Source organism: Paralichthys olivaceus, chromosome 11, assembly GCF_024713975.1.
Source record: "Paralichthys olivaceus isolate ysfri-2021 chromosome 11, ASM2471397v2, whole genome shotgun sequence".
NCBI classification, from domain to species: domain Eukaryota; kingdom Metazoa; phylum Chordata; class Actinopteri; order Pleuronectiformes; family Paralichthyidae; genus Paralichthys; species Paralichthys olivaceus.
In genome coordinates this window covers 24,432,107-24,456,342 of record NC_091103.1, presented here as the reverse complement: position 1 = coordinate 24,456,342, position 24,236 = coordinate 24,432,107, and the positions used below count along the sequence as shown (strand labels likewise).

General features: G+C 41.0%; 1 protein-coding gene across 1 annotated transcript; it reads right to left on the bottom strand.

The window, feature by feature from the left end:
- Nucleotides 1–19,644: 19,644 nt before the first annotated feature.
- foxa3 (forkhead box A3) lies at nt 19,645–24,101 on the bottom strand. Its single transcript, XM_020088557.2, has 2 exons — nt 23,644–24,101; nt 19,645–22,391 (listed from the first exon to the last, which is right to left on the bottom strand). Exons 1-2 carry the CDS (start codon nt 23,713–23,715, stop codon nt 21,060–21,062), a joined length of 1,404 nt encoding a protein of 467 aa, XP_019944116.1. The 5' UTR covers nt 23,716–24,101; the 3' UTR covers nt 19,645–21,059.
- Nucleotides 24,102–24,236: the final 135 nt, after the last annotated feature.

The window sequence follows — 24,236 nt, the reverse complement described above, 5'->3', positions numbered from 1 at the left end:
TCACCTTCATTTCACCATTTGTTGTATTTTAAGCAACTAAGCAACTAGAGTAGAGTAATTTACTTCCTGTTTAACACCGCACATGCCCAATGTATGTTTGTAGCTGTAGTCACATTAGCCTTTAGCCAGACCTCAACAACAAAATGCTAGAATAAATTGATCCTTATGAATTATGAAGGTTGTTACTGTACATAATGTGTTGGGTTTGCAGAATCTTATAATGTAAATACTGTATGTCAAGAATAAATAATGGAACACAAAATTCTACATATTGCAGTATTTAGAGAAAATAAATTAGTTCAGGTGTAGAATTTGCACCTAATGTGCACCTGCACTGTCCCTGGTTTGTATCGAGACCCTTATTTTTTGTGGCCCCTTTTCTGGTTTGCTGTCTCCTCTTATAGTTAAAGGCAAAATACTGAAATACTATATTTAAGAGCCATAGTTATTATTATTACACTGTTACAACAGGAGCAGCAAGATAAGATACAGAAACCAAAATGGCTGTTTGTGTTGAAAGTGGCAGTTTATCCGATGGCAGCAATGAACAAGTGGCACAGCACACGCGTTAGAAAACAGAAAAAGAAAAGGAGAGGGAGAGGGTCCAGGGAGGGAGAGAAATTCCCTGTGCCGTGGCTGAGGAGCCGCTGGACAGGCGGCGTTCTCTCCGGCCCATGAAAGGTGTGATTGTCCCACGGCTTCCCCGAGCCAGGAAAGTTCCCCCAGTGGCGGTCGGCGGCCCCTCTATCTGCCAGGAACGCAGGGCTGCGGAGAGAAACCCATTGCCGGTTATGTCAGATACCACGCCGGGGCAGGAGGTGGAGGAGGAGGGACGGGGTGTTAAAAAAAAAGAGCTGCTTTTCAATGTGAGTTATAAATACTTGGGAGAAACATGCACACAGGAGGACAGTGGGTCCCTAAATGAGGCTGTCGGCTCAGAGCGTCTGAATGAAAAGAAGGGCAGCTCTCAGAGTGTTTATTTTGACAGGAGGGAGTGAGATTTGAGGGGGGGGGGGGGGTGCAAGTGGAGACAGAAATGGAGGGATGAGAGAAAAAGAGTGAGAGGAGGAGGAGGAGGTAGAAGAATCTCAGACTCTGACATTCCTTTGCTTCCAAAGACAACGCTCAAGTGAGTGAAGAGGGCCCAGGCATTTTATTTTGAAAGGAGGATTTCAGTGCCAAGATGCCAATGATGGGGACTGGGTCAATGATTAAGTGTCTTGTGGGTGAGGCAGAGGTGTGGAGAGGTGGAGTGCGACAGTAAAGACTGCTCATATCTTCAGTGTAAGAAGCTGCAAGTCAGGAAATGATGCTGAGTTCATCCACCTCCTGGTTCTTAATGTCTTTCCTCCTGATTGACAAGACTTTTCTTTAAGATGTAAACATGGCTGACATTACTTATCTCTTTCTCCATGTATCCAGGGTTCTCCTGTGTTGGCTCTGGCTGTTTATGATTTAAATTTGTTGTTATATATGTCTTTTTAAATTCACTTTCAGACACTAGTCGGCTCATTTTCTCTGCACTGGTAACTGGTGTCCATCTTTGTTCTGGTCCATTCTGAGGACTTTCCCCACACTCTTATAGTCTTCTTGTACACGTCTTCATTTGGGATCTCTTTAGGCCAGAAGATATTTTCTTGAGGCATCTATAGTTGAAGACGTTGAATATATTTTTCTATTTTCAAGTTATCTCCATTTATTACATTATTATTATTATTGATTCAGCAATTTCAGTCACTTTATTCAAATATTATATTTATTTGACCACCAATGTGGGAAATGGCAAACCAAAGTTTCACTTCAAGACTGCAGATAAACAAACCCTACAGGAAACACACTTTCACACAAACTTAAACATCTGAAGATTCGGTTAAAAAATGTAAAATCATCATCACGTCTCCCTTCCATTTCTACGGTGTCTGCAGAGGCCCAAACTGAGCGGTGGTGTTTTCAGCCTGTGCTGTGGAAAGAAGTGGAGCTTGTGTACCTGAGCGTGAGAGGCTGCTTAAGGAGCTCTGTTCACACACACACACACACACACACACACACACACACACACACACACATGCACGCACAGAGTCCGCAGCCAGCAGACATAGTAGAACTCATTCATCCTCTGGCAGCAGCCGCCTCACCCCTCTCCTCCCCACCTCCCCACCAGTGGCCTTCAGTCCTTCCCCGTTTTTTCGTCTGTCCACCCTCCTCCTCCTCCTCCTCCTCTCCTACATCCCCCTGCTCACACCACGTCCATTCTGGGGTTTGGGAAGGTAGAAAAACATTCTGACGAGCGAACAGACAGGATGGAGGCGTCCTCAACGTGACTGTTACAGACACCAGAACACGCCAAACCATATGAGACTGTGTCCACTGTCCTGGTCTGTTCTGCCATGTTTCTCTCTGGGGGTGGAATGTGTTTCTAACAATAACTCCAGGTACAATAGCAGTCGTCTGTAGTCATAGGTTCTTGAGCATCAAATCAAATCAGATTTTATTTGTATAGCCCATATTCACCATCACAAATCACAGCTTGTCTCATAGGGCTTTGCCAGGGTGGGACATCCTCTGTCCCCTCAACAAGAGTAAGGAAAATCTACCCAAAAAAACTTTTAATAGGGAAAAAGAACGTAGAAACCTCAGAGAGAGCCACATGTGAGGGATCCCTCTCCCAGGATGGACAGAAGTGCAATAGATGCAACGTGTAATGGAAAACGTCAGAGACATAAGAGTAATTACAGCATTGGTTAGAGTAAACCGTTTGTAGCATGATGGAAGGTAAATGAATTGAGGAATTATTGTCAGTAATGGTAGAATATCTGAGTAGACATATTGTATATCAAGCAGTCTTTTTGTAATCATAGTCCACGATCAGCAGCCAGCACGATTAGGATACACCACCATAATCCATAGTCACGATCCACTGCTGCCATCAGGATCCACCATCAGCTGCCACCTTGAACATGGTCCACCACTACGATCAGATGCCAGCACAAGCCATTACGATCACGATCTCGGATTCATGATCCACCATCATGATCAGCCAGCACGATACAGGATCCGCCATTATGATCACGATGTCTAATTCGTGATCCGCCATCATGATTCATGATGTGGCCGCAGCCGCAGCCCTGGATCTGCGAGCGATAGGGCACAGGGACTCCGGAGAAGAAGTCAAGTGAGTAACATGTATTGATGAGACATTAATGTCTTTAAAGTGACAAAGATGGAGAAGAGGAAAGAGAAACTCCATGTGTCATGTGTCCCCCAACATTCTAGACCTATAGCAGCATAACAAAGAGCAAGTCTGGACCAGCTCTAACTATAAGCTTAATCATAAAGGAAGGTTTTAAGACTCCTCTTAAACGTAGAGAAGGTGTCTGCCTCTCGAACTGAAACTGGGAGATGATTCCACAGGAGAGGAGCCTGATAGCTGAAAGCTCTGGCTCCTACTCTACTTTTCAATACTTTAGGAACAACAAGTAAGCCTGAATTATGGGAGTACAGTGCTCTAGTGGGGTGATATGGTACTATGAGTATGTTTAAAAAACAAACTAAGCAGATTTAGTCCCCCTGTAGTCAAAACTCTGGAGAATGTGTGAACAAAAGATCCTCCGCAGAATTCAAAGTGACAGATGCAAAAAATGAAAGAAAAAAAAAAGTGATGAGGATCGATAACAAATATTCACGAATATTGTTGTTGGACCTAAATTGCAGAGGTTCTTCTTCCTTGTTTTTTTGGCAGCTACCGCATAGCTTCGGGTTAATGACCACCACACTCTGGAACCTGGATTTGCATGTAGCTCAGAAAAATGCACATTAGGATCAGAAACTGTATAGGGGTAGAGGAGGATTATTCTCTCTGGCTTGTTTTAATCAGAGATTCTGTTGTATTTCCATTAAGAAGACTCGTCTTTACTTGTTCAGGGCACTGTAACAGATACGCGGGTGCAGGCGTTTGGGTCAAAGTTCGCAAAGGTTGAACACGCTGCGATTGACCTCACCACAGGAAGCATTTTATTTGCCTCCTTGCTCCCTGAACGGGAGGTGAAGGTTCTCCACTGTTACATTCTCGTATGTGTGAAGCAAACAAAGATGGTATATCGCTGCCTCAGGGTGTGATTTTTAGATGGCATGCTGGTTTTCTTGGGTCAGCCGTGTAATGTAAAAAAGTCTGGCTCGCTAACAACCCCCATTGCTGATGTTAAGGAGAAACATCTATGTAACTCAATTCTGCGTCTGTGTCTTTTATACAGAACCATGAGACAGAATAAAAGTGCAGCATTACTGCCTGGAAGAGGCTGCGTTTAAAGTTACTCTCATGTGTAGGTGTTATCCTTACCCCCGATTATCCAGGCAGCACAATAGGCGGGTGGAGGGTCCCTAATCTGCCACACCTGGGTGCTGCCGTAGATCGCATAGTAATGTGTGTGTGTGTGTTGGTAGGATACTAACTGTGGCTTGTATGCATTAATGTATGAGAAAATAAATTATACACAGTGTTTTTAAGCGTAGTTAATTAAATTGGTAGTGTACACTGTACAAACAAAGATGTGAAATTTGTCAAAACAAAAACAGGAAATCACAGAGTTCTTGCTATAAAATAATGTATAATAATAAATATAGTAATACCAAATTGCATAATACTACTGATGATACCTTTTTTTCTAAATTATTAAGAAATAACTGAGCATAGTTGAATGAATCCACATCCTGTACTTTTGCTCTTTTTCAGTTTAATGTTGTGATAAACATGTGGCACATTTTCTCTCTTGTCCCGCCTCTTCAGGTAAAGGTAATACAAGAGCTGTCAATCACCCCTGTGTGTACACGTCCTGACAGCAGAAATGACCTGTTCACCTGTTTCCACCTGACGAAAGGTGCAAAGGCCGTTCACGCCTGTGTTGATTAATATGATCTTCACATGAAATTCTCCACTTTTGGCATGTTTGTGTTGCGGTTGCCAGGAAGTTACTGCCACTACATGATGTTCTGGCATTACAAAACTCACCCATCGACCCCAACGTCTATAACAATTAGATTTTCTGTATTTTATTTATTTATTTAGATTCGGTTCCAATATTATAGGTTTATATCACTCAAAGGAAACCTGATGACGTTAATGATTTAATCTGCAAACTGTGTGTTGACGGTGGAACTCACACGTTCAAGTGCAGGACCAGGGTCAGGCTGACGTTAAAGATCTTAAAGTGTTTTCTGCTGAAACATCTGGTCGGTAACAACAATGTTGTCATGAGTTTAAAGAGAAAATGTTCTGCGATATTGAATCTTGAGTTTTTGTTGTTTTATTGCTTTAAGTGTCCTGCAAACATTACTAATTTGATATTAATGTTCATATTACAGTAATATAATTGATATAGAAAAATATATACTATAATTAATATAAGTGGTTAAAGCTTTCTGCTCATAGAGAATCGTTGATGGTCTGTAGTTTAAGATAAGATAATCCTATATTACAGCGTTACAGCAGCAAGTGGGAAAGTAACAATAAGAAACATCAGTGTAAATGCAGTATAAACAGTAGCCTGTATTCAATGAAAAGAGAATATATACAGCAGATAGCAGATATTTAAATTGCAAAGAAAGTACAGAGTGTTTCACAGTTAAATGAAGTTTTATCTGAATCTGCTTCTTTAACCTCTAGGCTACTTTTGTCTTGGCAGCGCTTCAGAACACAGCCCCAGCTGTTATATTGTTCCTCCTCTATGTGTGTGTGTGTGTGTTTGTGTATCCAGCTGTACACACACACAGCTAATGAACTCTAAGTGCCTGGCTGCAGTTGTCACAGTGGTGTGACTGTCTCAGCAGCTTCAGTCAAAGGCCAGAAAGCAGCTTGATTTCAGATTACTTTGGTTAAAGTGGTGGAAGAGGACAGATCCAATGAAGAAGATTCAGATACTAGAAAATAAAAAGTACCTTTGATATCTTTTCATGATCTTATATAATATAGCCGAGTACTAGATTTGGAGCAAGCTTTTGTAACTGGTGTTGTTTTTTAAGATCACGTCTAGAATCTTTCTTGACATCATTTTTATGCATTTTTCTGTGCATTAATAATCTCTGACGATGAATTAGCCTCTGAGGACTACGGCTAATATTTCCCGGTGTAGACAGTGGATATCTGGGCCATTCGTTGTACACTGTTTACAGTCTGACTAGTTTTATAGAAGTCGATCGTTTCTCCACACAAACAAACAATGAGACTTTTTGTTGTTTAAGCTTCAGTTTTAGCTTCAAACAACATTTTGCCTAATTTCTGTTCACAGGTATCTGCATATCAGGCAGATGAGTTAAAAAGCCAATACACCCTGTAGAGGTTGCTAACATATTGCAGGACTGACTTATCGACTACATCCATACTAATATATATATTTTTTTAAATGGCGTTTTAAATCCTAAAAAAAATCTTTGTCCAGATGTTTGAGCTATGTATCAGAAGTGATCTCCTCCATCCATGACACCTGTGATTAACTGGTCTCGTCTGTTGGTGTAAACAGGAAACTGTATATTTGGCAGTTGGTTACTTACTAGGAGAACATTTTACAAGGGTGGGATTTCTTTCCTTGGGACTCACGACAAGGTGGAACTGTTCCTGATGAATACGTATATACTACGTCATTGTTTCCATATGCAATCGTTTTTGGACATTTAAACTATGATGTACTATCAGAGTTTTTCAAGTGAACTGGACCAGCAGCGTTTCAGGCATTAAAAAGCTCTGAAGTAGTGTGGATGATAGGATTTAAACGTACCAACAGTGATCCATCTATTCATTATCTATACGCTTATCATTTGAGGATCCCAGGGGAGCTTAAGCCAATCCCAGTTGACCGTGAATGGGAAGCCGGATAAAACCTTTCACACTCACATTCAAATTTATAGTCTCCAATGAACGTGCATGTCTTTGTGGACTGTGGGAGGAAGCTGGATTACTGGCAGACACGCAAAGAACACGTAAACTCTGCATAGATCGGCCCGAGTTGACCATTACGTTCAAATCCAAATGTTTAACTCTTGTGCGTATATCATATTAATAAGTTAAATAAACTGATTCAATCAAAGTCAATTGGTTTTAGACGAACAGCTTCAAATGAGGACCTCAGTACAATCTGATGAAGTAAAACCAGATCTGCACATTTAATCCTGATGTTTGATTCCCTACTGTTCAAATCACTTGTCTGTAAAACCTTTGATTCTTATCCTAATTATAGACAAATTTCCTACAAACATGGTTTTAAACTCGTGACGTTCATCAGAGTTCACACAGTTCTTCTTTGGTGACTGATATTGACTGTTCATAAGGGATTTTTGTTTTTTTAGAAAGGCCCAACGAGGAGTTTGAGCTCTCTGGGGCTTAATTAAATCATGAAACACAAGGAAGAACAGTCGATTTAAGTTTTAGCAGTGTTGTCACTTTGTTTATTTGTCTTTCGTCTAAAATCTGCATATTATTTTTCCATTTTTATCCCTGTGTTGTAGGTCTATATTCTGAGCCTGTAAAGATGAACAGATTATAAAACACACACTAAGTTACAGTGGGATCCAAAAGACTGGAACAACCCCACTGTATATTGACACAGGCTTTCAATATGCATGTAGGTTAATGTGGGTATTAACGCACTTTTCGAACAGTCACATAAGCATAAACACACACTGATCTGTAAAGTCAAACATGCAGATGTGCGCACACACTTGCACATAAGTATCCGCGCTTAACAAGAAACCAGTACTGGGTGGGGTCCCTTCCACATGCACACCTGTAATGACTGATAAAATAACTGCAGGGCATGTTGTTCGTGTGCATGCATCACAGGCTCCTTAAAGGGAAACTTTCAGACTGTAAACACTTCTTTATGGATGTTCTATCAAGGAGATAAAAGCTAAAAGATGAAAAGCTCCTTTTTGGTCAGTGTTACAATGAGGTAAATCGGTTTCATCCTCAAATCATCCTCAAGAAAATTATGATTTTATTCTATTTGGTTTTATTTAATTTGTTATTTATTAATAAAAAATAAAAATATAATTTTAATGTGTTTAAATAAACACCAATGAAAATTAAATAAAATGACATTTGTTGTAAACTAAATGAAAAAAAGACCCCGATTAAACTAAAATCAGCAAGTTGAAAAGAAGTGTGCCTCGTTTTAACCCCATAGGTTTATTTAAAGTCGTATAAAGTGAGTACACACATGTGTGCACACTCTAATGCACCAGGTCACTGTATAATACTGTATATCTGTTTTGAGCCTCTGGGCCATCACACTTGTAGGGGAAGTTTCATCGCTCTATGAATGATACTCGCACTGTATAAAAAATCTCTGAAAGTAAATTTGGTTTTCAACTGGCAGAATATTAAACAATCAGAGATTGTCTGTGCTGTAAATAAAGATTAATTCTCTGATTCGCAGCAAATATTTGCAGCAAATAATCAGTGTCAATGATGATATTTGCCTTCCTCACCATAAGGACGTTTCCTCGCACACAGATCCAGTCTGAGCCAAGTTTGATTAATATTTTTGATTTGCACAATTCGGTAAAATGAATTGTCAGGTTAAACTCACTCAAGCTGATCATCAAAAGTGAATCTTTATCAGTTCCTTCATCAAATATATTTTCAGTTCACATTAGTTATAAATGACTTTGTGTTTCATATTGTAGCCATGTTAATGAATATCCTCTAACTTTAAAGAAGTTTTTATTTGAACCCAAATTATGATCTTTCCATAAACCCGACCCAATCATTACCATCCCACAAGCTTCACTGCATTTTAATCACTGTAACCATGACAACGGAGGTCAGTTACGGCGTCCATGCCAGAAATGAAATGATCCGTAAGATTTCGAGACGATCCAGAGATGAAGTTAGAGAAACTTCTCTGTGTTTTTATGATCAGATATGAAGCTGGAATTTCCTGATCGATGGTCCCAGACAAAAATTCAACATCAGGAATGTTTAAAATAGCATGAATTAAAACTCAAATATTGATACCTCAGGATTTTGTCACACAGATGAGATGAATTTGCACATATTGTTTGGAGCTGTTATATTGGTTGGAGCTTTTATCTTTATTCTAAATCTTAATTTTCATCCATTTTTTGTTTTGAAGAAAATGTAAACTTTTGATTATAAATTATTCATCCTTTTGTAAGTACATTATTGTTTTGTTGATTCATTTATGAATCTTTGAAGAAAACGAACAATTTGTTGGTGTTGAAGTTTTGAGAAGTTTTTATTGGCATGTGTAAGTATTTTCAATTTTCCTATTGAACTAACAATCTGTTGAGTAAATATTAAGATCAGATGAAACAATTATTTGATTATCTAATCCAGCTGACTGTCTCACTGCATTTCTCATTCTTCTTCACTCTTTACTTCAATCTTTGTTTAAATGAGTTGAGAAAAGGGCTTTTTGGTAAAAAGCTGTTGACGGTGTTAAAACCCCAGACTCGGCCTCCTGCTGGTCTCAATCTGTTTTTATAAAACTGGACAAACCCATAAACCTCTCAGAGAAACTTGGCAAGACCTCGGACAGAAGAAATGTCGTCTGCTTACACGAGCAAAAAAAAACAACATGAAAACAGAACAAGTTCGAAATTAGAGTCTGACTCGGCCAAATTGATTTCAAGCTGCTTCTCACCCAGCGTCAGGTCGGGTCTGATGCTAGAGCAGAGCCAGGTTCAACAGAACAGCCCGACACATTCCTCCATCAGATCCTGTCATTTGGCAAAGGATGAACACCCTCTGTCTTCATACGTGTGTGTGTGTGGGTGTGTGTGTGTGAGATTTACAAGGCAGAGGACAGTGGTAGTTGTCATGTCAATTCAAGTAGTGTTGTCTTAAAGTCTAGCCAGTAGCTCTCTCTCACACACACACACACACACTCACTGTGTGACCCAACACATGCTCTCCAGATGTTGGAGAACATTCCTCAAGGCCTCTTCACACTCGTGGACATTTAATCTCCTCACACTGTCCTGAAACTGTCACAGTCCACTTCTCAGTTTGTTCAAATTCAAAGCAGCCATGAGGAAACAGGACGTTCACTCTGCCTCAGGTCCGACCTGTAGAACTTTTGTTTTGGCTGAATGAAACATGTTTCAGCGACTCCAAACCAAACATGAAATTTAAATTGATGGATTAGAACATTCAGCACATGCTTATAGAGCTCCTCCAAAAATCCAGGAGTCAACTTGGAGAAAGTTTGCTGAGGAAAATTTGAGGGTTTTACACCTAGCTTGTTTGGTCCGGACCTTCAGACTTTTAGTTTCAGACCTGATCACAAAATTTAGTCCGACCTAAAAAGAAGTTCTCTGGGTTGATTACAAACTATTGCAGGAAGTCTAGTCAACTAAAGGAAGTAAACATTTATGTTTTCCTTACTTATTTAAAGAAATACGTCCGTTCAAACGATGAAACCGTCACTGCCCACATGCTTTCATGAGTCCTTTACGTTGGCTAAGATAAGAAAATACATCCGCTAGAGGGCAGCACAGAGTCGAGAGATCACGACGATGGTAGAGGTTCTGATAATAACGTCTTGAGAAAGAAGCAAAAGCGTCTGTTTTGTCCCTGTACCTGGGCGAAGCAACATCATATAGACGCCTGTAGTTCTTTATCAACTGCTTTAGTCGTGTCGTATGGTCGTCGAAATTGAACTATTGGCTACACTGCCCCCCACAGTTTCTAGTGGTAGTGCTCTGTTTTATCTCAGACAACGTGCACGAATACAGGCTAAGTGAATGCACTGTGTACAGACAGTGGCCTCCATATGTTTCTGTATCTGAAGTAAAACACCTGATTGGCAGTCAAATGATGTAAGGTGTTCAAATGAACCTGTTTTTCAGGCTAAATAGTCAGAAAACAATACAAGCATTGGTTGATTTTCCATCAGTGAAAACATATAAAAATTTTGGATCGAACCTGCAGGTGCGGAATCGGCTGTTATGCTTCTAATCATCTGTTCAGCAGGTTTTTATTTTTTGTGGAATCAGGAGTTGGATTTGAAGCGTGTGTTAAAACCTTAATTAATTCAATAAAGTCAATCAAACGTGGTTTGTGTTCTGTCTTGCTCAAGGGTTTGTCCCCTAAGTGTGATGGTATTGATGATATGAGCGTTTAGCCAATACCAGCAGGATTCCAGCGGTATTAGCTTTACCCAAGGCGAAGTAACACTGTAATTAGAGTTGGTTTGCATGTTGGAGTGGCGTTTTCATTGAGATGGGCTGCTTGATATCCCCCTCATTTTGTTGATCATGGTTTATTTAAGTGATCGGTAACAGGTCGTGCTGGGGTTTCCCCTCACCGCTGCTCACGGCGCTCAACTCCTGACATCATAAAATCCAACCTGAGGCTCTCCAGAGACACGAGAAGGAGAATGTACTACCAAGTCCTGAGGATATTGAACTTCCCACCCCCTCCGCTGCATATCTAAACATCCTGAAACCACAGAGAAGGAGTTTGACCAGTATTTTAATTTCTGATAAGACAGACAGATTCTTATCGCAGGAGGCTCGGTGAAAGACGATGCCATATGAAACAGTGTGATACTTTTCAAACAATAAAACATTTGAATTTTATTTTGAAATCCACAGTGTATCCTGTTGCAGATTAAACTTGACTAACCAGGCAGGTGCTGTGTGTGCAATCACAACAGAAACAATGCTACACAGAGATAAGATAAGATGGAACTGTTAACGATCCCTAAGGAGAAACTGGGTCAGTGCAAACAGCCGAGACGCAGCCAAGCAGGAAATGAAGCAGGAAAATGAGAAAAGGAAGAAGAAACGATAAAAATGATATGAAGACTTATCCACACTACTGCCGACAGTGTTTTTAACACATATTTCCCGCTGTTTTATAAAAACAAAAAAGACCTTCGCTTTACAAAATGTCTTCGTCCAGTTACGAACATTAAAACAACTACAAACGCTCAAACCCACCTGGCCAGTAGGTGGTGATATAGTCTACGTCAACGATCCATTAAATACTACAGAGGAAAGCTGTAGTGATGCTAAAGTTGTAATTAGACCTAGAAGTGCTCACCAAACGTAGAAAACATATCGCCGCCATAGTTGTTTCTGGACCAGCCGCATTTCACAAAGCAACAGTGGGCATGTGTGAAGTAACAGCCGAACTCACACCACGAATCCGACATGAACCGAGCCTGATGCAGCTAATATCAGCTGAGTTAATGTTACCCTGACCTTCAGACACATGGTTGATGCTCGATTATCCAGATTACAGAAGGCACCGCTTCACTACATGTACCTTCACCACCTCCACCCCGTCCTGCACTCAGATTGGCTGGAGTTGGCTGACCGCAGTCCGCGACACGTTTGGAGCCTTGTAGGCAAGGAGGGCTACTAAACTTGTCAGCAATGGCAAATCAGGCTGAAAATCATACTGTGGGAACTAAACTTAAGCTTAAGGGTACACAGAAGTCCGTTTTTGAAAATCTGCACTTTTGAAAGTCTTTGAAACATTGTGTGTGGACGAGAGGCTCGAGCACAGAGGAAACAGGTTGTTTTGTGAAGTACAGGCCGTTCAGCTCATCAGGAGATCATATAAACACATCACTTAACAATTAAAGCTGGATGAATGTAAATTGAATTTCTTTCAGAGAATTCAATACGTTCGCACGTGACTGAAGTTGTAAATGTTTTGCTCTGGGGCACGTTAACGTTTGCGACGGTTCAGTCATCTGAACCGTGACTCAGGGATTAGGCTCTGCATCTTTTTTCTTTACAAACCTGCTCCACTGCTTCTTCTTGCCTCTTGCTTGCTCAACAGCACAGAGGCAGCTCTCCCATCTTTTTTGTGACTGTTATTTAGCCTGTTGCGTCCATGTGTCGATGGCCCTGGTTTAATCAATACTGTCCCTACACACACACACACCCACACACACATGCACACCGTCAGGTTAAATGTAATCAGCAGCCTCCTCTGTGTTCCTCTCGCAGGCCAGCAGTTTTATCTCAGGCCTCTTTGCAACACGCAGAGCTGATGGAGCAAAGTCCAACCTGCTTATCTGCTCCTCTGCTGTCCAGTGGCGCTTAGTGTCTGTCGGTCTGTCTGTCTGTTGGTCTGAATGAAAGACTAACTGACTGTCTCTTCTTTACAGGCTGCAGCTCCTTTTACCTGAATGTCTCTGTCCTAATAACTTACTGTTTCATTAACATCTTTTTGTTCATTTTGAAAACACACTGAGTCTTTTACTGATTGTCTCACTCATTGATAGATCCTATGTTGTTTTCTTTCAACATCTAATTTGTACCAATTCTTCATTCAAATTAGACCCATGTTATAATGTTGCTGACTTGTGTACGTACATTATCCAAAATGTCTCCAACAACGTTCCCCAGTTTGATTCAAGGTAACAGGACGTTTCATTTTTCTGTCACCTTTTAATTGCATCACATCCTCTTTACCTGTCTATGACTGAGGAACAACACACTTCTAGCCAGTTAACCAACTGACTTTTTTTTCGTCATTCGTGAACATGAGTTGTGTCTGAGTTGTGTCAGTTAGACTTTGTCAGGTAGACTCCTATGATCCCACTCCGCCTCATGATGTCATCGAACTCTTTGACTGACCCCTAGAAGCAGTAGTTAAATATTGTACGTTGAGAGTACACTATTATTTTAGTTGTGTGATTTTTATTTTTCTTGCTATTGATAAATTGTAAATCATGTTTTATTTGAATACAATTCCAAAATCCAACATTGTGATTATTAATGTCATTTTTTTCAGGTCACAATTCAATATCGAGCGTCAACAGTCAGCAGTCCTTTTTTCATCAAGATCCATGAATTATTCTCTGGATCCGCCCTCTGAGCCGGATCAGCACCAATGTTCCAACTTTCCACCAAGTTTTGTGTAAATCTGGCCAGTAGTTTTCGTGTAATTCAGCAGACAGACAGGGGTGGACACATTACCTCCTCGGCAGATGTAATTTTTCTTTATTTTATTTTTTCAATCAAATACATAAAGATCTTTTATTTTATCCAAACAGTCTGAAACCTAAAAATTTTTTTTTACTTTTTTAAAAATTAAAAATTTTCTCTCAGTTGTCTGTAAAAGCTCCTTTTGACTTGCATCATATTTCAAGTTGACATATTTGAAAACCTTTCACACCAGTTTGAATATAAATGTGTCAAATGATTTGTCTCCCTCCTCTTAAGGTTCCTCTGCTGCTGAACCTGTCTCACTGTCTCTCTGTCTGTCTGATGTCTTTCCGACAGCCTTTTTACAGCTTCTGGTCAACTGCCAAACTGTCTCTCAGTCTGCATATTCATTAGCTGCAGCTCAATCTGACTCTGTATTGATGGACGCACTGACCTTTTCTCTCTTTTTTTGCTTACAAATTGCATTGTTTTGAATTTCCATCTTTCTGTCTCTTTAAAAATGTGTGTTACTTTCTTCTTTTCTTCTATTTCTTAAATTTCGTATGGCTTCAATTTGAGCTTTATGATCATTATTATTAGTTTGAGATTGCAGGTGCATGGTGGAGTCCACATAGAGTCCTGTATGAATAAAAATACTTTTTTTTGTTGTTTACGAAAGTGTAAATTTACCAACTTAATTACTGATTGTCTCATCTCCCGGATCAACTGACTTATCTGTCTGTCATCTAACCAATTTATTTTTCAAAAAAGGGAGAGTATGACCTGAGGGCTGAACTGAAAGTGCTCCACTCCTTCTCTCTCTTTCCCTCTCTCTCCCTCTCTTTCTCTGTCATACTCTGTCTCTCCGTCATTCCCTCCCTCTCCTCAGGCAATAACAAAAGTAAACAGTACATCCACCTAACAGGATCCAGGATGCACTGCCTCATTTGCATTGCACATCTTGAAAACATGCACCACCCTTTTCTCTCCCTTTGCTCTCTTTCTTTCTTTGGGAGGAGATCAGAATCAAACACCTGTTAAATTAAAACAGAGTGCATACCACTGCCAAAGCCCAACAGTCTCCTTAAATTCAATCAATCTGCACCAAATGTCACACCCACATAAATATTAGTCCTCCAAAAATGGCTGATTGGTTTTGTCAAGATTTAATCAGGATTCCTGGATCTACCCCACATCAAAATTGAATGTGTTTTTCTCTGACTCATAGTTCTATGGAAATCCTGACGGTATTTTGTGTCCCTTTACAAAACACTCTCTGCTCTGCTGCTCAGTGAAAGATGTTAACACCACTTTTACTTCTTGTCTTGCTTCATTTTGCTTCTACTCTGGTGCATAAACAGTTTCTCCAGTGTTTGAGCCACGGAGCGTGCAGCAGTTTAAACCATCCTGCAGCCATAATGTGCTGAAATGAAAGTCACAGATAAACTCCAGCAGCAGAAGGAAATTCATCTTATTTTTGTATGTGATCTGTTGTTCACAGTCGTTCTTTGTGCAGGTGTCTCAGTCGTCGGGCTGCTCACTGTCACCAGCCGCAGCCTGAGGGCGGCTGTCATCAAGTGTTTAACTACTCAGAGACTGTTACACCTCAGGAGACAAATATCCTTTTTAATGAGAATGACAACAGCGTCACCCTCCCGCTGACCTGACGACTGAACTTACTCCCTTTAAAGAGTATCTCCTCAAAGCTGAGCGGCTAATTATGCAAAAAAACAACAAGATCTTATCTGGAGAAAACTTTCCCACTCAAACAGTTTTCACTTCAAACAGCACTTCACACCTTCACCTGTCAATGTGAACAAACTTGTGAGGTTCTGTATGTAAAAGTTACATGAGTAATTGAATACAGATTACTCAACCTAAGAAAATAGTTTAAAGGTCCAGTGTGTACGATTTAGGTGAAAGGGATCTATTGGCAGAAAGTTAATGTAGAATAATCCTCATGATGTTTTCACTAGTTCATTTCATCTAAATTGTATGAATTGTAGTTTTTTTTCACCCCAGAAAAAGCCCTTATATTTAAATAATTTATATTTACATCGAGGGGACCCTCTCTACGTTTTGAGTTTTTATGACAACTTAAGGCTTCCACAGGTTCTCTTTCAAGAGGAGGGTGAGGTGAGGGGTGTTCAGCTGTAACATGAAATTTCAACACTAGATATCACTAAATTCTACACACTGTACCTTTAAGTAAATTAAAGTCAATCGAGCCACATTGACAGAGTTTAGTTGTTTTTTCTTCTTCTGCAGTTATTGATTACAGCTTAACGAACCAGTAACTCTTCTGAGGCCCAACATCCATTTTCACTTCTGCTAGGCCTCTGCTTAAGGTCCACGTCTACAGAGACTACGCCGTACCCTGGCATGCAGCTCCTCGAAAATTCAACTCCGTTTCAAGGGGACACAGACCGCAAGAGCTGTGATTGGTCCGACAGAGTCGCCGCCATTTTTGAAATGAGTTGAAGGAACGAACACGGACGACGTCTTTCTTTTCTTTGTTGCAGTTCTATAAGTAAAAGTCATTGTTCTTCAACATCTATCAGCTCGTGTAGGCTATGTGGGTACGTGCAGCGTAGCTTTGATGCAGAACCATGAATCAGCCCTTAATGTGGTGAGGCAGAGAGTCTGTCTTTCATGCACAGGATGGGAGTTTGCGTCCTGTCACAGATCTTCAATTAACTTTTCCGAACTTGTTTTTTATTATCTGTGAAGTCAAGTTCTTTCTCTAACCCCTGGCCATAATTTAACCATAGTTTATTTGCTATAAAAAAATATTTATTTTCCTAAACTTGACCATTAAACCACAGATTTGAAATGTTAGAATGTGTCTCTTTTTTATTGACATAATACAGGATTTTTCCCTTCCTCTCTTAAGGCAGTTAATCAATAGCTTCAGCAAAACTGATGGTGATATATTGTATTTATTTTCCATGTAGAAAAGAATATGGCCTATAACCCTAACCCTTATCCATAAAATAGTCAAAACTGAAATACAAATGCACAAAGTTTTCACTGTGATCTGATTTAACCCTTACATTAAATGTTTGTACCATAACATATCAAACTATAACCATATTGTTTTTCGCTCCCATACTTTACTTCTAAATAGTAAAAATTATCGGTCAAACCAAATTTTTACATCTTGTGATCTCCAGACTCCTCTGTTACCTACAGATGATCTGATACTGATAAATGTGCATATTCACACTATTATTTCTGCTGTGTTTTACTTGCGTACGTTAAATAAAATTCACAGCAGATTATAACTGTCAGACCAGAGAGATCCACAAACAGTGTTGTGATCTGATTTGAAAACAATGAAATATTTTGAATAATTTGCAGGAATGTAATGATCTTTCTTCCAGAATTTTCTTGATTCAGGTAACAGTGTCTATACTTTAAAATTATCTGTGTGAAATAATGATTTTTAACCACAATAGCCAAATTCCCCCCAATATTCCAACAAGGATTGTCTTTAATTTGCTTATATCAGTTTCACATATGCAGTAAATGACTGATGCTAATGTTAACTAAACAGCATAATTAATGCTGTGATTTGCCAAATATGTGTTTTTCACCCTTCTTGTGGAAACTGTGTTACATCTGCTAAAACATTTTCTAATTTAAATCTTTACATTTCAAATGAATGGAAAATGAGCAGGGAAAAAAACTTCTAAACCCAGAACCTGACTGGATTGTGGTCGTTTGCAAGAGGAGATTATTTTCTTGTGACATTCAGACTGTTATCAGCTGCTGGTATCTCTTTTCTAAGAGTCTCGCATTTGGAAACTGGGTCGGTCGAGGCTGACAGATTACAACCGAGAGGTTACAAATGTTAGGGTCATGCTCACATTAATTTTCTCCCGTTTTGTGGCTGAAATTGTTCCAGTACCTGCTGCATTGCTGCTGCTTCTAAACCTCACTGTTTCATTAGCTGTGGGGAGACTGTAATCAGTTTTCCTTCATGAGAACTGAATGTGGCCACTATCAGCGTGATCACCTGATTTCTGCCGGGGAACGTATCAGAGTGACATTTTAGAGTCGGCCGGGTTAGTCATACCTGTGTGTGTGTGTGTGTGTGTGTCTTTGTAGCTGTGGAGACCATATCAGACGGGTGCGCGCCTTTCTTATCAAACTGCTCTGAAGGGTCTATTGTGTATGCAAGGTGACAAACTGCCTTAGATTCCCACTCAGACTATAAACCAGTTACCATTTTTAAGGTGTGTGTGTGTGCGTGCATGTTCTTGTACAGCTATCTTTGTTAGGACCATTTTGAGCCTACAACCCACAGAGTGAGGACATTTTGGCAAAGTGAGGACTTTTAAAGTGTGTTGTGGCTCTTTCCAGAAGCCTTTGTATTGATCTTGCATCATAAAAAGGCTAAAATAATCAGGATGTTTATTTCCTGCATGGACAGAACCATTGTATGATCTGCGGTATCTCAGCACATTGATTGAGACAGGGGTTAAACAACATATTTAGCGTGCGTTTGTGTGCGTGTAAGATTGCATATTGCTGTCGTCTATATTTTGGAAGCCTTGAGGCGTAGTGGCTGCCGGGCTTAACGTGACAGACAAAAAAAGGCAGCGACAAATACGTGACAACTCCGACAACATGGGGCTTGAGCAACCATACTGAGTGGAGACAGGCAGGCAGGTAGACAAGTAGACAGGCGACAGGCAGACAAGTAGACAGGAGGCCTGTCGCCAGAGCAGGAGGTCGGGGCGTGGCAGCAGCAGGAACCAAGATCAATACATTTATTTTTTATGTATCTGCTAATGAGTTGTCACAGTGTCATTGCTGTATTTGTAAACAGCACAATGATTTTATCCATTACTTCATCGTCTGCAACATTTTAATATGGATCAGGATTCGCTCCGTTTTTTTATGTTACAGTTCTACAGGTTTCCATATTTCAGCTGCTGTTCCCTTGCTTTTCACTCGGAAAACATGTTTAGAGAAATTGTTGAATTTCACTGAATAGCGTGTGAGTGGTCAGAGGAGGCACTAAAGATGAGCAGACACGGTGAAGATTGAAGAGAAAAATATTCTTCTGTTCTCTGTGTTTTGGTTTTATTCGTTTGTCTCTGGACTTGTTTGTGCAGTGCTGGGTCAGAGGCAGGTCAGTCACTTTTGGAGTGGTCAGAGTCTTGCTGTGCATGTGTGTGTCTGTGTGATGCTGCCTGTGCAGAGCTCTTCTTTGAGGCCCTCAGTGTGATCCAGTCGTGTTTAGTCTACCAGTCTGACATGTCACACACCACAGTCATTTGGTCAGGAGCTGTTTCAACAAGGCTCTGCTATTCCTTCAGCACGGCCTCACCAGCCGAGTGAAAGAAAAAGATTGATTGATTGAGCAGGACGTGCTAATGCTATGCTTATGTTCTTAAAACCTTAAAGTACCTTTTTTTGGTGCTATTTTTTATTTCTTTGTAAAATCTGGTCAAATGTGTTGTCCCAAAAGGGGATTTCAAAATTGACAGGGCCCCAATCAGTTATTAAACATAAGGTACGTTTCTTATTCATTTATCCACCTCCTTTCATTAATAGAAAAATTGTATACATCTGTGTACTAATTAAAGTATCAAACAATAAACTTCTTTTTTTTAAATATTGAATCTATAACTGTTTCACTCTTGGGTGGCGTGTTGTGAGGTGACAGTGTGATATCTTGTCACACGCTGCCCCTGTCAAGCAAAAAGATGGAACAAGAAAAACAAAACAAACACATTTTTTTTCTCCCCACATATTTTGCCTTTTAATAAGAAAAATGAAACATGAATCATTTTAATCACATTTAAACCAACAGCAACAAAAACAACAATATATTATATCAGCACACGTTCAAAAGTTTGAGAAGGACCATCACTTAAATAAAAGACATGAACTAAAATATGCTCCACAAAGGACGACATTGTGTGACCTGAAACTTGTGCGTCCTCTGAGTAATCCTTCAATAGATCATCTATACATTGATCTCTTATCAGACCGGCAGTCAGGAGAAGACTGCGAGGGTTCTTTGACACCCTTTGACATTGTTACACTGATCCCATTGAGCTGATGCATTGACGGTGTAAGGGGTCGCTCTAAGTATTGTTGTAACACACGCACACACACACACTATCAGCCCACCTGACCAGTGGGAGCTCCATAGTGCAAAGTACTGTATGTAAATCCTCCCATAGTGCATCTCTCCTCCCCTCTGCTGTTTTGGTAACTGACTGAACTCCCCCAATGCACCTCACCCGCCAACTGTTGAATGTTACAGGCTGTGGGAAGGCATTTAGCTTCAATGCTGTCGTATACGTTGCAACAGGAAATGATCTGGGTCTTGAAAAACAGAAACACAACATGCTTTTTTTTTTTACCACAGTTTCTTTGCCTCTTTCCCTCTGGCTGCAGTTTTTTGTCTCCTTTGTGCTCCAGCAACAATGAAATGGCTTTTTTTTCTTCATATCAAACTAAAACTACAAATATTTTTTTGAAAGTACAGACTTCACAGGCTACATTTACATTGATGGACGCCTGACGTGACAGAAATGACGGAACGTAATCTGAAATGCTGTAACAAAACAAAAATGTACTAAGCTGTCTCCCACTGCAGTAACACCTGCCTGAAGCAGTAACCTGAAACTTCTTATTTCCTCACATTTGGGTTGTAACTGGCTGACAGAGCACTATACAAGATATATTAAAATTTATTCCCTTCATAAATAAATGCAAATATCCTTTTTCCCCACATTAGTTCTATTTACATTTTGTACAAAGCCAATAATGCCGTACACAGAGCTCCTGCGAAGGGCAATGATGGAATCTGACGTCTGTGTTGACTGAACACAGATGGGTCAAATGTCTTCATCATCAGTTAAGACTTCTCAACGTCCAGCTTCACTTTTCTTTCCTCCATGTAACCAAACCCATATTTCTACGTTTATCAGAACCTGGTAAAAGAAAAAAAGCCTGTTCTTTGGTCCCTCAAACACGGTGGCCATTTTAGATGTGAGTCTCTTTCAAGGCCGCTGGACGAGAGCCAGAGAGGGAGAGAGAAAGGAAGAGGAAAATAAAGAGAGCTTGGGTGTCCATTTTAGAAAAGGCAGAGAAAACGAGAAGTCTCCATCTCGGCTCACCAGGTGTGTGTGTCCACATTAGGAAGCGTTGAGCACAGAGCGACTGTACAGAGTTTGGTAATAAGCACTTGAGTCCATGGCCACTGGCCCGGGGCTGTCGTAGATCTGCTTGGCCCCCACAGGAGAGGTCCCAGTGTAGCTGTTATAGGCCATCACCTGGTCCTGGTAGGACTTGAGGTCCATCTTCTGCTCATTGGACATGAGGTTGGTGATGGAGAAGGGATGGTTGAAGTTGTAGTGGGGGTCAAGGGACTTAAGGGCATCGCTCTGTAGGTCCATGTGCTGCTGCATGGCACTGGGCAGGAGGTGGGTGCTGCCTGCTAAGGACTGGGAGTGGAGGAGCGGGTTGGAGGAAGAAGAGGAGGAGGTGCCAGAGAGGGACAAGGAGGATGGAGGGATGGAGGATGAGGTGGAGGAGGAGGGAGGCAGGGAGACCGGTGGGCTGTGGAGGTGTGAGGAGGACAGCGCAGGGCAGTCTAGTGGAATCAGGGAGTTTCGGGGGTGCGGCTGGTCATCTGAGGAGCCTGGGTGGGAGTTGTCTGAGTGGGTAGAGTCGGCTCCCTCTGATCCTCCTGTGGGGCTGCAATCCTCCCCTAGGTGATCTCCACTGTGGCGTCCTTTCCCTGAGCCCATCTCCTGGCTCTTGCCTCCTTTCTTTGCCATCTTGTCCTCGATCTTGAAGCGCTTCTGGCGCCTCAGGTAGCAGCCGTTCTCGAACATGTTGCCTGACTGTGGGTGCAGAGTCCAGTATGAACCTTTGCCTGGCTTGTCTGGTGAGCGAGCCACCTTTACAAAGCAGTCGTTGAAGGAGAGCGAGTGGCGGATGGAGTTCTGCCAGCGCTGCTGGTTCTCGCGGTAGTAGGGAAACAGGTCCATGATCCACTGGTAGATCTCGTTCAGGGTGAGCATCTTGCTGCCGCTCTGCTGGATCGCCATTGTGATGAGGGAGATGTATGAGTATGGCGGCTTGGCATGGGTCAGGGAACGCCGGTAGGGCTTTGGGGGAATGTCCTTGGGCCCGGCCCGGCTCAGGGTCCCAGTCGAGGGGTATCCCAGCTGACTCATGGACTGGCCCATGTTCTGGTAGTGGGACAAGGAGCCCAGGGAGCTGGAACCAGCGGGGCCAAGCTGAGTCAGAGAGCTCGTGCTGAGGGACGAGGCCACCGGGGAGAGGGACATGTGGCCGGGCCCGGGTCCCATGGAGGCCAGCGGGGAGCTGCTGATGCTGGAGCTGGGGTACGCCATGTTCATGCCAGCAGGGGAGGCGGTGGCTGGGTTCAGGTTGATGTAGCTGTTGATGGTGCCCATTGAGCCCAGACCTGAGTTCATGGTGCTGGGGGAGGAATACATCTGGACACAGAGAGGAACATCTGGTTACTCACAAGAAACATCACACTGGTGCAACAAAGATTTCAACAGTGTAATTAGTAAAACAAATTATAATAGTGTTATATTGACCTTTAATTAAAATTTTGACCGTTTAAAATCAAATCACAAAGAGTTCTGTTCTGAGGGTTTGATTGAATTTATTTTCTCTGCTGTTAAACTGCTGTTAAATGTGAAAGGAAAAAAGATGGACTAAAAAAAGGAGACTTCTTATCAATGCACAATGAAGCTCTCAGTGTGCGGAGAGGACATGGATTTCACACGGCGATGTTAACCTGAAAATGCGTAAAAGTGCGTCATGGTGCCTCTTGAGTTCAGACGGCCTCCTCCACTGCTCCCATGGAAAAAACATGTTGTCCAGCAGTCAGATTAAAATGGAGGGATTTTATTATTTCATTCTATATTTATTATGTTCGGGAAAGGATGCATTTTTCAGTGTTAAATTGCAAAAATGAACTTTTTGAATAAAACCTGTAAAAGCTCTCAAGGTGAAGGAGAAGGTTTTTTTTAAATCCACAGGGGGACAGGAGGTATCTCGGCTCGTTTACTGATCGTTGGTTAAATATTATCCGACTCTTTCTTCTCAGTAATTTCATCAGGTCGAACTAAGGTGAGAACTGAAGCTGCTGATAAAATTAACTCTGACTGAATTAAAACATTTAGGCTGCAACACAAAGAGAGAAGAAGAAGGAGGAGGCAGAATGATGAATATAAAAAAATGTATACTTTCAAAAACATCTGTTTTAATCATATAATTCCAACTTTATTACTTCTCAGCGATTAAATAATCAATTTAGAAGTAGAAGTTATTGTTTCATTTGCTTCAGATTATTAGTAACTGTTGCTGTAATGATTTTAAATATTTCAATTTGATTTATTTGATAAAACTGCAAAAAATTATTTCCCTTCATCTGTATCCATTAAAGTGCACATTAATTCTTATTTTATCACAAGTTTATTTTAATTCCTGTTTTACTTCTACTTAATTTCGAAAGTATTTTAAGGTTTTAAGTCCTGATAATATTGTTTTAGAATTTATAAGACTCCAGCTTTTTTTCGAGCCCTTCTGTGCGCAAATAAAAATCTGTCATGACTTTTCCACCTGAATCTAAAAAAGAAAACAAGACACAGACCTACTTCATGAAGACAATGACATTTATATTCCTACAAAACATTCTAGTTTTAAAATTATATTTATGTGTGAATCCGTCTTTACCTCACTGGCCTCGCTGTAGAAAGTATTCCACTCTGGCAGATCATGGGTTTCCATCTTCACAGAGCTCAACATCCCCAACACAAACCTCTGGAGGATGAAGTCTTATTTGAGGCTTTTGAGGGAAAAAACTATTTTCTTTAAAAATAAATCAAAAATAAATATAAAATCCGTCGCAGAGTTTGAGAATTTCAGGGGAAAATCCAAACGTCGATTTGTCTCCTTTGCCAAGAACGAAGGAGAGAAGATCTCGAACCCCCCCAAAAAAATGTGAGAGGAAAAAAAAGTGAAATAGCGAAGAGACTTTCTGCTCCTGGAATAGTAAAGTCAATATTTCTTATTTGTCACTCATCCATTGTTTCATAACCTGACTCTTGTTATGTCCCAGCAACTTTTGTCCCGTGTCTCTCTCGGTGGACCGGGGGCCTCGGGACGCAGAGCTGTTGCGCGCAAATACAGTAAAGAAACTTGGACGCGCTCCTCTTATACGGAGCACCGGGTCCCGCCCCGCTCCTCACATTTGAATACGGTGTTAGGATCCAGGAAGGGCCCTGCAAAATGGCCGATATGGCCCCCTGGCGTGCTGTATATTGGCC